Source organism: Garra rufa, chromosome 19 (assembly GCF_049309525.1).
Source record: "Garra rufa chromosome 19, GarRuf1.0, whole genome shotgun sequence".
In the NCBI taxonomy this organism is placed as follows: Eukaryota; Metazoa; Chordata; class Actinopteri; order Cypriniformes; family Cyprinidae; genus Garra; species Garra rufa.
Genome location: NC_133379.1, coordinates 30499023 through 30515789, shown reverse-complemented (window position 1 = coordinate 30515789; position 16767 = coordinate 30499023). Strand labels below are relative to the sequence as shown.

At 37.3% G+C, this 16767-nt stretch overlaps 1 protein-coding gene across 1 annotated transcript in view; it reads right to left on the bottom strand.

Moving 5' to 3' along the window:
- The window catches only part of whrna (whirlin a), a 144958-nt gene extending 134220 nt beyond the window's left edge, over window positions 1–10738 (bottom strand). Inside the window, exon 1 of the mRNA XM_073825192.1 lies at window positions 9838–10738. Within this exon, the coding sequence (XP_073681293.1) occupies window positions 9838–10572 (735 nt within the window). The 5' untranslated portion in view covers window positions 10573–10738. The remainder of the gene's footprint in view (window positions 1–9837) is intronic.
- Between the last annotated feature and the right edge of the window lie 6029 nt (window positions 10739–16767).

The following is a 16767-nucleotide window of genomic DNA, read 5'->3' as shown; positions in this document are numbered from 1 at the left end:
ATTACTTTTTATTAACTTTGTGAGATTGCGATTAACTACAGTAATGTATGAGTGACAGCTTTCCAGTGATTGTAAGGGGAGCGCGCACTTTTTAGACTATAATTCATTCAGAATTTGAATACATTTATTCATGGATTCACTCTCTGATAACCCAATATCGCCACTTGCCATCATGTTGCATAGGCTACTTACATGAGTTACACAAACTAAGAGAAGGTAAAGCAGGTGCTTACTCAACGAAATATTTCTGGACAGCCACACTTTTACACGCGCCCGCGAGTAAACATTATTTTTTCTTTCACCATGCAGCAAACTATATAAATATATTATATAATTTTATTATTATTATTTATTTTTTTTTTTTAACCGTTTAACTGATAGTAATAATCGGTTAAAATTCTTACTGACGGTTAACGGTTAAACGGTCAATATGAGCATCCCTATGTCAGACATAACCGCTCATACTCTATGACAGCGGAGGAGAGCGTGAGCTGCTTCAGCAAAGACCGCAACCCCGAAAAACTATCGGCAAGGATTTTTGCCGATAACCCATAGTTCCCCCAATACTATACTGCCGATACATCGGTCGACCTCTACTAAATATTATTATGATATGCAACTTACAAATTAGCAATTTATGCCAGGACATTCTAGAAATAAAAAATAAAACAAAATAAATAAACTAAAATAACCTAAACTAAACTAAACTAAGCTAAGCGTATTATCCCCAAATATTACTAGGATATGCAACTGACAAATGAGCAATTTATGCCAGTACATTCTAGAAATAAAATAAAACTAAAATAAATAAAAAATAAATAGAATAAAATAAAATATGCTTTGGATACAAGCATAATTATGCCAAAATATGACTATGATATACAACTTACAAATGAGCGATTCATGCCAGGACATTCCAGAAAATAAATAAATAAAAAAAAATAATAAAATTTATGCAACTTACAAATAAATGATTCATGCCAGGACATTCCAGAAAATAAATAAATAAAAAAAAATAATAAAATTTATGCAACTTACAAATAAATGATTCATGCCAGGACATTCCAGAAACAAAATATTTTATATAATATTAAATATTTTATATAAATATTTGTAATCTTTAAAATGTATGCCTGCTTTGGATAAAAGCATAATTATTCCTAAATATTACTGTGAAACAGATCCAAAAACAAAACTATTTTGATTTCACTAGGAACCATTAAATTGTCAATATGCTTCTTGTCAGTGTGTATCCAGACTGTCTTTAAAACCCTGTCGTCAAGAACACCCGATTATTTCTACATTATACAAGGATTGCGTAACCAGACTAAAGCTCAAACTCATTTCCTGGTGTGATTTGTGGAGGATTTTATGCTGTATGTTTCTTACTACATTAGTCTGAAAATAAATAAATAAATAAATGCATGAAAGAAAGACTGTCACGTCAAGTCTGGGCGTTGCGTTTTCCCATCACAGAATAATTCAGCCTATGTGTATGTGTGTGAGCAAGTGAATGGGAGAAAAAAAAAGCTAGAAAACAGAAGTGAGAGGCTCATTCATCTAAAATTGCTTTATATGTATAGTAATTTAAAAGCAAAAATGGTTTAAAAGCCAAAAAATGACTAGAAAGTATTCTGGCAAGTGAATACCTATAATTTTACTGCACTGTGCTTTGACATGCAATATGCCAGACATACTGAAAGCGAATATATTTATCAGCTTTTCGCCAGCTTTTATCTTTATTTTTAGTCCAATCCAAATCCATTTGACAAATACATATACTGATAAACTACAACCCTGAATACCAGGATTATACCTACAGCCTTTATGACCAATGCAATAGGCATGTGATTTATCAGAGTCATTTCAGAAACACAAAAGCGACAGACCTAGGATCAGTATTTCAAAGATACCACATGCTGTGAGAGGGTGGTCTTAAAATCACAGAAATGCGGGCCAATGATCTGCAGTCAGTAAGCCATACATCAACAGGTCCCCAACAGGGTGTAATGAGTGAGCATCAATCCTGCCCTGCCTTAAATTGATGAGGTCTGTCAGAGAAAGGCAGTGTATATTCTCCATTTTATGGTGAGGCTAAATCAAGAAGAAGAATGCAACGGACAGTCAGTCACCTGCTCGAAGCCCATGTAATGTACAAGAGATCATGTGAGCAGGAACTAAAAAATGTGTGTCGGCTAATCAAAGCCAATTAGCAGAGAGGCTGAGGAAAGAAATTATATGAAAAACACTGACATGCAGCTTTATATCTTATCCATTCTCTCATTTACCTGTTTTACTATGTTGGGAAACATATGGACAAAAATATGCTGTGTTTACAGCGGTGTGTAGAAACCTGCTCAATACATGCCAAAATGCAAGCAGTTTGCCTTTTTAGGAGTGTGCCTGTAAAGTACTGCTGTGGTGAAATCATAGACTGTAAAAAATATGGACGTAGTATCCGTGACGTCACCCGTAGGATTCTGAAGCGCTATTTTGAAGCCTGTTGTGGGCGGGATTCGTCCGTCGCCATCTTGGAATTGCATCACCGCGCGTCACTCCCGGATAATCAAAAATGGGCAAAAAGGCGGGACGTGGGTGGAGCTGGTTGCTGAAACCACGCCCGCCTAGCACGACAGTGGTGACAGCAGCAGCAATCCCCCTGTCAATCAAGTGGCCACGCCCTTAATTATGCTGAACTTTAAGGCTTAATATAACTTAAACGGATGAGTTATAAAAAAATTCACCCCCCTCACAGTTGACATGAAGGGCAAAACTAGCTATATAGACCAAAACCATTTTTTGAACCAGGCTGTAAACATACTTTTTTCTGCTGTAAAGTTGGGCATTTTAACATGGGGAGTCAATGGGACTGACTCTCTTTTGCAGCCAGTCTCTAGCGGCCAGTCGATGAATTGCATTTTAAGACACTTCCGTGTTGGTTTCAATAGAGAGAGCGGGAGGTTGCCCCTTGGGTGAAATATGACTCTCTGTACTTTTCTTGTCAAAAGGTTTTTGATTCATTTTTTAAATGGATAGTTCTAAGTGAAAGTTTTGTCATTAATTACTCACCCTCATGTCGCTCCAAACCTGTAAGACCTTCGTTCATCTTCAGAACACTAATTAAAATATTTTTTTAGGGATGCACTGAAATTAAAATTCATGGCTAAAGCCGAAACCAAACAAAATGAAACTTTTATTTTGGATGCGATTAATAAAATAAATAAATAAATAAAATAAAATAAAATAAAATAAAATAAGCTTTGAATAAAAGCATAATTTACCTAAATATTATTGTGATGTGCAACTAACAAATGAGCAATTTATGCCAAGACATTCTAGATATCAAATAAAATAAAATAAAATAAAATAAAGCTTATTATTCCTAAATATTACTATGATATGCAACTTACAAATGAGCAATTTATGCCAGGACATTCTAGAAATAAAATAAAATAAAATGAAAATAAATAAATACATACATAAAATAGAATAAAATATGCTTTGGATATAAGCATATTAATCATTCATTGCCCGGCACTAATTTATTTAACACTGAACATTTTTTAACATTCTAGCAGACATAATACCAACAAAGCATAATTTAACTTAAAATTAGTAAGTTAGTAAAATTATTTTAGCCATTTTTGAGACCCCCTTCCAGAATCAGGGATGTATTTTTTTACTGTACAAATAAATGCAGACTTGCTGACTAGAAGAGACTTTTAAAACATTAGAAAATATTACAGATCCCAATTTGAACACTATGTATGAATGTTATAATAAATGTAGCCAATTAATAAAGCTGTTGTAATTATTACAGTTGAGGTCAAAATTTACATCCCCCTTTCAGAATCTGCAAAATGTTAATTATTTGACCCTAATAAGAGGGATCCTACAAAATGCATGTTATTGTTTATTTAGTACTGACCTAATTAGGATATTTCATGCTTACTGATGCTTGAGAAGGAAAAACAATGCATTAAGTATCACTGTAAATTTAGCTCATTTTGTCTTCTGGAGAACATGTAACTTATCTTCTGTAGCCTCTGAAGGGCAGTACAAGATGAAAAAAATATTATATTTAGGCAAAATAATCTCCCCCAGCTCTTAATGCATGGGTTTTCCTTCTGAAGCATTAGTGAGTGTTTAAACCTTCTGTAATAGTTGCACATGAGTCCCTCAGTTGTCCTCAGTGTGAAAAGATGGATCTCAAAATCATACAGTCATTGTTCGAAAACCAAAGAATTTGTGGGACCTGAAGGATTTTTTCTGAAGAACAGTAGGCAGTTTAAGTGTTCAGGACAAACAACAAAGTCATGAACAACTATCACTAAACCAAAAAACACAGCCGTGGATCATTCGGGTTAGAAAACAGTATTAAGAATCAAGTGTATGTAAACTTTTGAAAGGGGTCATTTTTTATAACTTGAACTATTATTTGCTCTTGTGGACTATATGTAAACATATTTTACATAACATATATCTTATTCAGGTCAGTACTAAATAAATAACATGCATTTTGTATGATCCCTCTTATTTTGGTAAAATAATTAACATTTTGCAAATTCTGAACGGGGGATGTAAACTTTTTATCTCAACTGTATATCATTACTATTTTCTTACTTTTTTATTTTGGAGAATAACGGTAAAATTACAATACTATCATTTATGAAGGCTGATGGAGTTCCCGCAGGAAGACCTCAGTACTTTTTTCTTTTTTTTTTGACAACAGCAGATTTATAAATGACACTCATTACGAATTTCGGAAGATGTTTGTCGCACGTATCACATTGTCACATGCCTTGTAATAATTCATAAAAATGTGACTGAGCCACTGATGAGTAACACGTTTTTAGCACAGATTTTCCTTGTACTTGAGACTTTCAACCCTAGCTAACAGGCAAACAGTGCAGTACAAAACAGTCTCTCGCTGTTGGTGCTTGTAATGATTTCGGGGGCTTTTTCTGACAGTTTTTAATGCTTCCACACTGCCGACATGTTTGCTGCATTATAAAGAGTGCGTGCCTCTCACTTTACGCTGGTTGCTATTTAATCTAGTCATGTCAATGTTCAGTACAATTTATTTGGTTGTTACTCTTATTTCAAGCCATTTTTAGGTCAAATAATTTCAGTTGCTAGTTACTCTTATTTCAAGCCATTTTTAGGTCAAATAATTTCAGTTGCTGCATCCCCTTTTTGATGAAATCTGAGAGCTTTCTGACCCTGCATAGACAGCAATGCAACTGACATGTTCAAGGCCCAGAAACGTAGTAAGGACATCTTTAAGGTAGTCCATGTGATATCAGTGCTTTAACCGTAATGTTATAAAGCTACGAGAATACTTTTTGTGCTTTTTTATTCAACAATTTCTTCTCTTCCGTGTCAGTCAGCGCTGTGTGTTCAGGTTGTGGTACTCTACTGAACATGCATTGAAGACAGACACGAAAGAGAAGACATTGTTGAATAAAGTCATTATTTTTGTTTTCTTTGCACACAAAAAGTATTCTCGTTGCTTCATAAAATTAAGGTTGAAGCACTGATGTCACATGGACTATTTTAATGATGTCCTTACTACCTTTCTGGGCCTTGAACGTGGTAGTACGCTGCTGTCTATGCAGGATCAGAAAGCTCTCGGATTTCATCAAAAATATCTCAATTTGTGTTCCAAAGATTAACATAAATCTCACAGGTAAGGAACGACATGAGGGTGAGTAATTAATGACAGAAATGTCCTTTTTGAGTAAACTATCCCTTACACATGGTGTCAATTTAATTCACTTTTTGTTAACCAAAACACAAGCATGCAAATAGCATTTGACATCTGATTTAAATACAGTAAAAGGCAACAATGTGATTTATGCACTAAATCCACCATGCACTTATGATAGATGCCACTGCCGCCTTCTCACAGTGACTGCCACCCGTCGTTTTTTGCCTCTCATTTGCATAACATTCAGTATTTCTCAACTATTGGATTCTCTCTGCTGTCAATATCTCAATGCCCTGAACGAACTTGCTGCTCAGCTTCCATAAACGAATTGAAAACGCTCGCTCAGCTCCGCACAAGTGGACACGTACGGTTAGAGACATTGGTTTTAATGATGGATCTTCTAGTCTGGCTCTAACTGAGATTGCAAAGCAGCATTTGACTGTTACCTGGTAAACACTTCTGTCTTAATCATCTCTCAGTGTCAGGACAAAGGCACCTGGCACCCTGGCAGTCCCAGCATTAAAATTCAATCAACCCGACTTAACAGGTGCTCTTATATGGGGTCACCCTTGAAGCAGGAGATGAGGAAAGACCATTGATCATGTGGGGTATCACAACAGCCCTGTGAACAAACACTGAAGGCCATGCGGACAGACCAACCAATCATTAGATGCCAAAGGGCATCACACGCATTCAGTATAGCTTATAAAAATGATACAGACAGGTCACCTACAGCATGTACAATCCATCCTCATCACTGAGTCTGGAGACCCAGAGAGTGAGAGATGGAGACAGCTGGTCAGACAGACAACTAGACATTCAAACAAGAAGAGTTTAGGAGACACAGGCAGAAAAATAATGATGTCAGTCCAACTGTCAACCACCTGCTAGAGTGCTTCTTTCTCTGCCCTCATACCAAATACAGCATACCATGATACAGCAACCTGATTATTTTTTTTCTTCTAACCAGCCATAGCAAGCAACTAAACTCAGTTACTTAGTTTAGATTTCTGCAATGAACTGGATATCTCAACCTATTCTAAAATCTCACTGGTCCAAAGTTTTTCTGTTCAGTGTTTCCTTCTGGAGCATCAGTGAGTGTCTGAACCTTCTGTAATAGTTGCATATGAGTCCCTCAGTCCTCGGTGTGAAAAGATGGATCTCAAAATCATACAGTGATTGTTGAAAAGGGTTCAAATACACAAAAATGCTGAAAAAAAACCAAAGGATTTTTCTGAAGAACAACGGGCAGTTTAACTGTTCAGGACAAACAAGGGACTTATGAACAACTATCACTAAAGAAAAACAAACAAACAAATGGCTGTTGATCATTCACGTAACAACAGTATTAAGAATCAAATGTATGAAAACTTTTGAACTGGGTCATTTTTCTTGTGGACTATATGCAAACATATTTTATGCGAAGTATCTTATTCAGGTCAGTACTAAATAAAAAATAACATGCATTTTGTATGAACCCTCTTATTTTGGTAAAATAATCATGTGTATGTAAACTTTTGACTTCAACTGTAGAGAAGAACCTTTTTGTTGGTTGCAAAGCAATTATTTATTCAAAAGAAGCTCCTCCTAAAGAGAGTATGCAAATTCCGACACAGATACTGTGTTACTTTTACCACGAGTTCCACCAACTAGAATTTCAGATGCATGGGAATGTGTCAACTTCTAAAAAAAAAAAGGTGTATTATTTTGGTGTTTACGTCTGAAAACTTAAAAGAAACACCGAAATAATCCGAGAACGAAAAAGAAAAAGCAAAACGGATAACGTTCAGGGTTCATTTACACATCACAAAGGTCAACAGAGCCCTGCGGAAATCCTCACTGTAACAAAAATAGATGTTCTTCTTTCTGCTATGAAAAATGTGAGATAACTCTGCCTGCTAGCATTCAGGGAGCATATGAAGGCACCCATCAAAAGTACACACTATGCCGAAATGATGTGCACCTAGCAAAACCCCTGTCTATCTCGCTCCGTTCCGGTTGCTCAAACAGTTCTTGTGTCTTTACCCAGGCTATGTCTGCATTACATGAGAACAAGAGCATCAAGACAAGCGGAAGGTCATGTTCAGCCTGGGGGAGAGGCTCGTCCATTTACTCATGCAGATCAATATGATTAACTGGGAGGAAGCGGCCTCCCCCCTCTGCCAGCTTCTGTGCAAGAAAGACAGTGTGGCAGGAATTTATACCCTGCTGCTCAATTGAGCCAGTTTTCCCCCCTGGTGAAGGAGGGAAACAATGATACAGAAAGGCGGCAAACTGTTCTGTGTTAATTTTCTCTTGGCACACAACTCTACAGAGATTCCCAAACACGAGGATATGAGAGAGTCAAACAAGCAGTATCAGTGGAATGGAGCTTCTAGCTATGTGCCAGTACTTTGAAATATGCTCGGATGTGCCTTATCTTCACTTTCAGATGCTTTCATATTTTGTAATGATGTTAAAAATGTGATCACTGTAAAATTCTAAAATTAAGGCCTCATTTGAGGTTCCGCAGATTTCTGGTGGAAGCCTTTAGAGAAAGTCGAAGTACTTTTTAAAAAAGCATTAAAGTGCAGTTCAATATGCATTTCAAGTGCATCAAAGGTTGTTCCTTATTATTATTGGCAATGTTTTAATTTTTAGTAGACACTAATGGGTTCTTTAGAGAATTGTCTTTTTAGAAATTTTCTCCTGAAAGGTGCACCAGTGTCAGTGGTCTTAAAGCAACTGGCAAACCATATAATTAATGGGGGAAAAAAAACTTTTGAACATAATGCAATCTAGAACAAATAGCTGCTTTCAGCACCATGGACAGCACCCACAGTCTCAGTAACAATACATGCAAGGTTTAAAATGGTGCAATTGCTTCCTAGAAATTATGATTATAGTTGCATCACAGTATGTGACGGGTTAGGCAAAGTAAGCTCTTTTTCTAAATGATGAAAATACAGAGTATGTCTAGAAACCTCCATGTGACAGCAAGTGTTTCTGATGCAAAATCAACAAGCCACTTGCAATCATTTAACTATAGCTAATCCATACACACCGATCAATAACATCAACATTTGCACAAGCCTTTCTGGCCAACGCATCTCAATAAAAGTGAGCATTTATCATTCTGGTCCTTCAAGGGACACTTTCAGCTGCTTGTCTTGCATTAATAATCAATCAAGAAGGAGGAGTGCAGTCTGTTCCCTGTGGTTAAATGACTGGCCAGAATCAGGTGATCTAAACATGGCTATGAAATCTGTGAGTGCAAGTGATATTTAGATTTTGAAGGAAGGAAGGACAGAAAAACTAGTTCTAATAATATCAACAACAACAGCATGTGTTCACACATAACTAATCACGGTCACTTAAATGATATATACACTACCAGTCAAATGTTTTTGAACAGTAAGATTTTTAATGTTTTTTAAAGAAGTCTCTTCTGCTCGCCAAGCCTGCATTTATTTGATCTAAAGTACAGCAAAAACAATACAATTTTGAAATATTTTTACTATTTAAAATAACTGTTTTCTATTTTAATACATTTTAAAATGTAATTCATTGTTGTGATTTCAAAGCTGAATTTTTGCATCAGCACTCCAGTCTTTAGTGTCACATGATCCTTCAGAAATCATTATAATAAGCTGCTTTGCTGTTCAAAAAACATTTTTTATTATAATGATTATTATTAATAATATTTAAAACAGTTGAGTACATTTTTTTTAATCCATTTTTGTATTCTTTGATTAATAAAAAGGTCCAGTGATCAGCATTTACACTACACCATATATTTGTTTGGAAAGAAATTATAGAAATTAATACTTTTATTTAGCAAAGATGCTGTTAAATGATCAAAAGTGATGATAATTTCTATTTTGAGCAGCAATTTAGAATATTAGAATGATTCTGAAGGATCGTGTGACTGGAGTAATGGTGAAAAAAATTCAGCTTTGAAATCACAGGAACAAATTACATTTTAAAATATATTCAAATAGAAAACAGTTATTTTGAATAGTAAAAATATGACAATTTTTGCTGTAATTTGGATTAAATAAATCCAAGCTTGGTGAGCAGAAGAGACATTAAAAATCTGACTGGTCAAAACGTTTGACTGCTAGTGTAATTACAAAAATATACCTTACCTTAACTGCCTCAGCATGCGTGAGCCGGTCGAACACTTTGTCGTTAACTTTCATGATCTGGTCTCCTATTCTCAAACCCTCCTTTTCAGCCAGTGATCCCGGTTCCACCAGTGACACATAGATCCCAACTCCATGCTCGGATCCTCCGCGGATGCTAAATCCCAACCCCTCGTTGCTCTTGTGACGCTTGAGGGTCACCTGTCGGATCTCTCCTGGGGGCTCCGGTAAGAAATTTCTCCCCAGTAGAGGAATAAGAGTCGCTGTCCCATCGCTGCTGGTGCTGATAGTGTCAGGAGACCCGCGCAGAGCGGCTTGAGACGCGGAAGGAGGCGAGAAGTGAGCCCCATGCGTTGGACTCGAATTAGTAGCCTCGTGGGAACCATCTGGATCCCCGTTGCGCGCAAGAGCGTCGGATTTCAAGTAGAGCCCTTCTGATGTGTACTGATCGAACAGAAGCTGATCCGAACGCGGGATGACCAGCCGCAGCATGGGCAGAAGCTGCCGCTTGCTCGGGACGTTCAGGATGACTTTAAGCGTCTGGACCAGATCGTACACATTGCGCTTGGAGTGGTACACGTTGAGGCAGTGAATGAACTGCTCTCTCTCGAGGTCGCTGAGCAGCAGGTTGAGCGCGTTGTGAAGCTTCTTCACGTTGGCGGAAAGCGAACGCGCGCTAGACGCCACGGAGTTGCCCGAGGAAGAGTTGAGCGACAGGCGCTCCAGGTCTGTGCTCATCCTAGCGCCCTTTTGCCTGGATCACAGAGCCACGCGGAAGCGAAGGGGTCCGGCGAGCATTGCAGTAGCACCGGAACCGAGTCTACAGGAGTCTGCGGAGCGGCGCATGGCACTGCGATGCCTTCATGTTCACTGTCATAATTAATAGTACAGCAAACGGGTCACAGAGGACCTACAAAACCAAACACATACATCTAATTAGGCCAGTATCCTAAAGCAAAGATAATCAATAAAAAAGTTTGGAAATTAAATAAATACTTTAGGTATGCTTAAAAAAAGTAATTTCAATTTCAAATACTAAAGTAAAAAAAGAACTGTTAGTTAACTGTAATGTAAAAAATATTATAGCATATGATTTAAGAAATATTTACGTTGCTAAATTTACATTTTAAACATTTGAAATTATTTATACAGGGCAATAATTTTACTTTAAAAATAATAAAGTATATATTTTATGGGAAGAAAATTATAGAGAATTCCCTGGGTAAACATTACATGTTTATATTTAAGTTTTACTTTTAATTTGAACTATTATGTCCATTAAAGTGCTTCACATTTAAGTTGTGTCTTTAATGTTTGCTCTATTAATTTAAAGTCAAGTGTTACCTCGATGGATAACAGTGTGATCTGTCACTATTATTAAACAGTATTATTTATCTATCTATCTATTTTTACTTAAAACAACAGTCAGTGGTATCAGGTATATTATTAGTAGTACATCGATAGTTTACAGTGCCAAAACAGATGGATCAAGATCACCATTTAATAGCACACAATTATGAATTTAATAATCCAGTCGTCAAAATTCCGTCCCTTCATAGCGTTTTATATGTATAGATATATGAAATGGAGAATTAAGATGGAAAACTGACAGCTGTGATAGGCAGAACTTCATAATGAACGTAGAAATGTAAATAAAAAGCCCTATATTAGACAGGAAAGTGCACCTTCCAAATAACACCGACAGAAAGCTGCGCGCTCCGGCGCGTCTTGTGCTCGCGAAAAAGGGTCAAGTGGCCAGCGCGTCTTCTCCAATATCTCTGTCGTCAACAGCGAATCCCTTATGAGGGAGTTTAGGATCTTTGCCCAGAAATCCAAAGCTTTACAACCACCATAATCATACGAATGCCTCCCCCGTTGATTAGTTTTTAAAGTAGAGCACCGGTTCAGCGTTCACTTCTAATCCACTCGTCCCGTATTTGGAGGATATGGCACCCAAACTAAAACGCAAAGTTGTTATCCTTTGACATGCTCAAATCAGAAAGTTGAAACGCGCTTTAGGACTCTGGAAAGTGCGCCAGGTGTATTCCACAGAGAGGAAATCTAACAGGTTGGAAAGTAATTCATTTCCTAAGTGCGTAAAAAACAAAGTAAAACGGCACGGAGATCGACTGTCTTCGTCGTCTAGCCTTCAGCTGTCGGAGGGGATAGACTGAACTGGCTCGCTCCAACGCGTCCCTCCACAGGAAATGACGCAGCTTATGTGGCGCGCGTAAGTTGCTTAGTAACCAACAACACAGGAGTGAGGCGGGTGCGCGCAGGACTTGCAAATGGCCATCTGCTTATTTTAAGAGCTGTGTTATTTAGTGCGAACGAGATGATATCATAGTTTTTATTAATAGTGAATTCGTTTTCCGTTTTAATTTTACTTACATTTGAAGTATTTTTGTTGTTTTTGTAATTATTTTGTCTATTGATATTAAATAATTAATATTTAATTTGATTCCAGATTTTAAACAACGAATTAAACAACGATTGTAACAATCTGATTCCACATTTGCATTGATTGTGAGTTGGCCGCACTGAAGGTAAGCAATGCCACTGAACCGAACAAATCTCGCATATTTTGCTGATTATTGCTGATGAAAATGGTCAGTTATTGTCATGATTTGGGCTGTACTAATCGGTCGGATCGGGAAAAAGAGTTGGAGTACAGACTGCCAAAAGTTATAACAAATCAAGTAGAGTGCAAAACTGTTGTTTTTGGTTAGCCAAACTGAACCAGGATTTCCAGGGCAAAAATCTTGACAACATTCGTGTTTATTCTTATCATTTCCAGTCAGGTAGGTGAAATATTAGGCTAATATCTTAATTAATACTGCTTGTACGTATCTTTACCACCTACAGTGCCTTGGGAAAGTATTCATACTCCACATTTTGTTACATCTTATGTTAAACTGCTTTAAATTACTTTTTCCACCACATCAATCTACACTTCATGCACCATAATAGCAAAGAAAAAAAAACAGGCTTTACCATCGTTGCAAATTTATTAAAAATATAAAACTTTAATGATTACATTGCATAAGTATTCATACTCTTATCTGGGACAGTTGAAATTTAGCTCAGGAGCATTCATATTATTACTACACTTTAAGAGAAGTTAACCTGTGGCAAACTCAATTGAATGGATATGAAAGGCACACAAGCTCTGATGTATTGAAGATTCACAGAAGCACGTAGTCTCTGTTACCCTTAATGGAAGAAGTTTGAAACAACCGAAGCTCTTCCTAAAGCTGGCCTCCTGGCCAAACTGAGCAATTGATGGAGAAGGGCTGGTGACCAAGTGGAGTGGTGACCAAGAAGCTGATAGTCACTCTAGTTGAGCTCCATGATCATATATGCAGATAGGAGAAACTTACAGAAGGATAAGCAACACTCCAACGATCTAGGCTTTATGGTGGTGAGGCAAGGCTCAATCCACTCCTCAGTAAAGACACATGAGAACACACTTGGAATTTGCAAAAAAACACCTAAAGGACCCTCAAACTGTAAGAAAAAATACTCTCTGGTCTGATGAACCACAATTGCATCATGTTTGAAGAAAACCAGGCACTGCTCATCACCTGCAGAGTACCATCCCAAAAGTAAAGTGTGCTGGTAGCAGCCTCAAGCTGTGGAGCTGTTTTTCAGTGGCAAAGACTGAAGGATTTATCAGAGTAGAAAGAAAGCTCAATGCACCAAAATATTGAGATATAGCTTTAATGAAAATCCAGTCCACAGCATTCAGAACCTTAGACTGAGCAGAAGGTTCACCTTACAACAGGACAATGAGCCTAAGCACACAGCAAGAGTGGCTTATAGATAACTCTGTGAATGCCTTGAGTGGCCCAACCACAGCCTAGCTTCAGAGAGGTGAAGAGGTGAGAAGAAGAACGGCAGATAATTGCCAAATGCTAATGTGCAAAGCTTGTCACATCATACCAAAAAGATTTGAGGCTGTAAAGGTGCTTCAGCTAAGTACTGAGTTACGGGTATGAATACTTATGCAATGTACTTATTTTATTTTTTTTATTTTTAATACATTTACGAAGTTGTGACAATTATTTTTTTACTTTGTCAATATGGTGTATGGAGTGTAGACTGATGTGGAGGAAAAAAACTATTCAACATAAGGCAGCAACATAACAAAACGTGAAAAAATTAAGGGGTATGAATACTTTCGGAGGCACTGTATTAACTTTAGTTCTTTCCTTCTTACTAAGCCTTCTCTATATGATTTAGCAGGTTCCACATGTTTTTTTTTTCATGGCTTAGACAGCATAAATTAGTAGAACAACATATTCAGTAGTACATTACCCGTGCATTCAATGCTGTTGTTTACATCCGAGTATCTCCAATATGGCTGACGTAAGTGCAAACCCTCTATTGATCAATTCAACAAAGAAACAATTGCATTTTTGGTTAAAAAAACAAACACACAACCTACTAGTAAATCAAGAAACCAGGTTAATACTCTAAAGTGAATGTTCCTCCCGGGTTTTAGTTGCATCCTTCAATCATGTTTTACCTCTCTATAAACATTTACAGCTCTGACCACATTAGTACGGTTCACATTACGCGAGTACATGATGGAAAGCCTTTAAATCAAAACCTTTTACAGCATTTCAGAACTGATCCCATAAAGCAGGACATTGAAATCCTGCCACAAATCTGAGTCAGCATTCACACATCCAAAGCCAAGCGGGTTTCTGGATGGCACTGGCACAGGTGTCGATGCTGACGCACATCAAGCGATGTCATACCTTGTCAGAATGAGCTTTGACCACGCGATTCCCATAGAAAGGCACAAATCAGACGTTCCCAGTCCACCTGTATCCGCTAATGAGGCGTCTAGTCTTTTCTCAGAGCTTAGCAACACACACAGGTCAGGAAGGGAGGGAAGAAGTTGACAGTGAGTGATTGATGGGTGTAATTAATGCAGTTAGCGAGTATAAGCGACAAGGTGGCAAGGTAAACACGATTATTCTGCCGTGCCTCCGATCTGGACATAGACAGAGTAACAATGAGCTGAATTCCAGCTTGGTAGGCACAGGAAGAAAGATCTAATTAACTCTCCCTATCCCCCTGCCTGCATCAGCACTGCTAATGACTTTGGCTATCTATTTGATTTTCAATTTATAGTGCAGACCGCAGCACCTATTGCACATGCCAAAGCTGAATAATGTCCTGAGGAATAAAAAGCGTCATGCGATAACACTATAGTCAGTTTGACAGGAACATGTGAATAAGAAAATGCACTGGTGAAGCTTTGGATTTGTTTACATACACAGTCGAACTAGAAAGCTTTATCTTTGCAACGGCTGACTGTATTAATCTCTGTTTTGAGAAAAGGCTGCTAAGTACGTTATGTAATAGGCTTAGGAAAGAGTGACTCAGAGCAACCTGGAGGTATCCGTGAAGAGCGTGAATGGATTCGGCCTTTCAACAGCTCTGACACAGACACTATTCAAGACCCCAGAGAGTCCGATTTTGTGCGTGTGTGTGTGTGTGTTCATACCTAATAAGCAACTGCATCTTTAATGTAGTTCTTGATCAAGAGGATAAAGGGAATTACCATAGTCACCTAATTTAACTTAACCTTAAAGGTGCAGTTCACCTATAAATTAGAGCCTTCTAAAAATGTACTTACCCTCAGACCATCCAAGATTAAAACACATTTGGAGAAATAGCGTTACATCACTTGTTGCAGTGAATGGGTGCCGTCAGAATGAGAGTTGATAAAAACATAACAATAATCCACAAGTAATCCACAAGACCCCAGTCCATCAGTTAATGTCATGTGAAATAAAACATGTTTGTAAGAAACAAATCTATCATTAAGTCATTTTAACTTTAAATTGTTGTTTCTTGCCATTTTTATTCTATAATCCATAATAAAGCTTCCTTCATTCCCTGTTGTCCTCTCACATCGAAATCCACCAACATATTTACTTAGAACTGTTTTAGACTATTTTTGCTTGTAAACGGTGGTTAGGATTGGGGTTTAGGTTAGGTGTGTCTTAAGTATATTTATTAAATACATTGCATGGGTCAAAATTTTCCTTTTATGCCAAAGATCATTAAGATATTAAGTAAAGACCATGTTCCATTAAGATACTTTGTACATTTCCTACCATAAATATATTAAAACTTAATTTTTGATTAGGGATATGAATTGCTAAGTACTTCATTTGGCCAACATTAAAGACGATTTTCTCAATATTTCGATTTTTTGCACCCTCAGATTCCAGATTTTCAAATAGTTGTTTCTCGGCCAAATATTGTCCTATCCTAACAAATTACCCATACATCAATGGAAATCTTATTTATTTAGCTTTAAGATGATGTACAAATCTCAATTTCAAAAATTTGACCCTTATGACTGGTTTTGTGGTCCAGGGTCACACATTTCTCTCCTGATGTTCCATTGGTGAGCAAGTGATGCAATGTGAGAGTTAATACATTTTTGGGTAAACTATCCCTTTAAAATTATCAACAACTTATCACAAAACTAATATTACTCAGTTGATTACCCTTCCATTGGTCCACAGGTCCCACTGGATTCAGAGGCCTGGGTTTGTCTGGTTAGCATCAGCCCCTGCTGGTCGATTTTGAAACTACACACTCTGCTAAGAGAAATGCAAAAAAATATTCAGAATACAAAGTGTTAATATTTAAAAGCCTTAAATGGCAGGTCTAAAAATAGTTAAGAGTTTAAGATAAGGACTCTGAGATAAGTGGGCTGTAAATATGTGTCTGTGAGAAGAAGATGAGGCCTCTTAATATGGATCTCATTTGTCTGCCGGTCACTCACTTGTTCAAGCAGCTCAGGTAATGTCATTGAATTACAAGGGCAATTTGCCTCCACTGCCAGATCTTGGAAACCAGTGGGGTCTGGGAAGGAACGTGAAAGTCCCTGCTTTTATTGCTAAC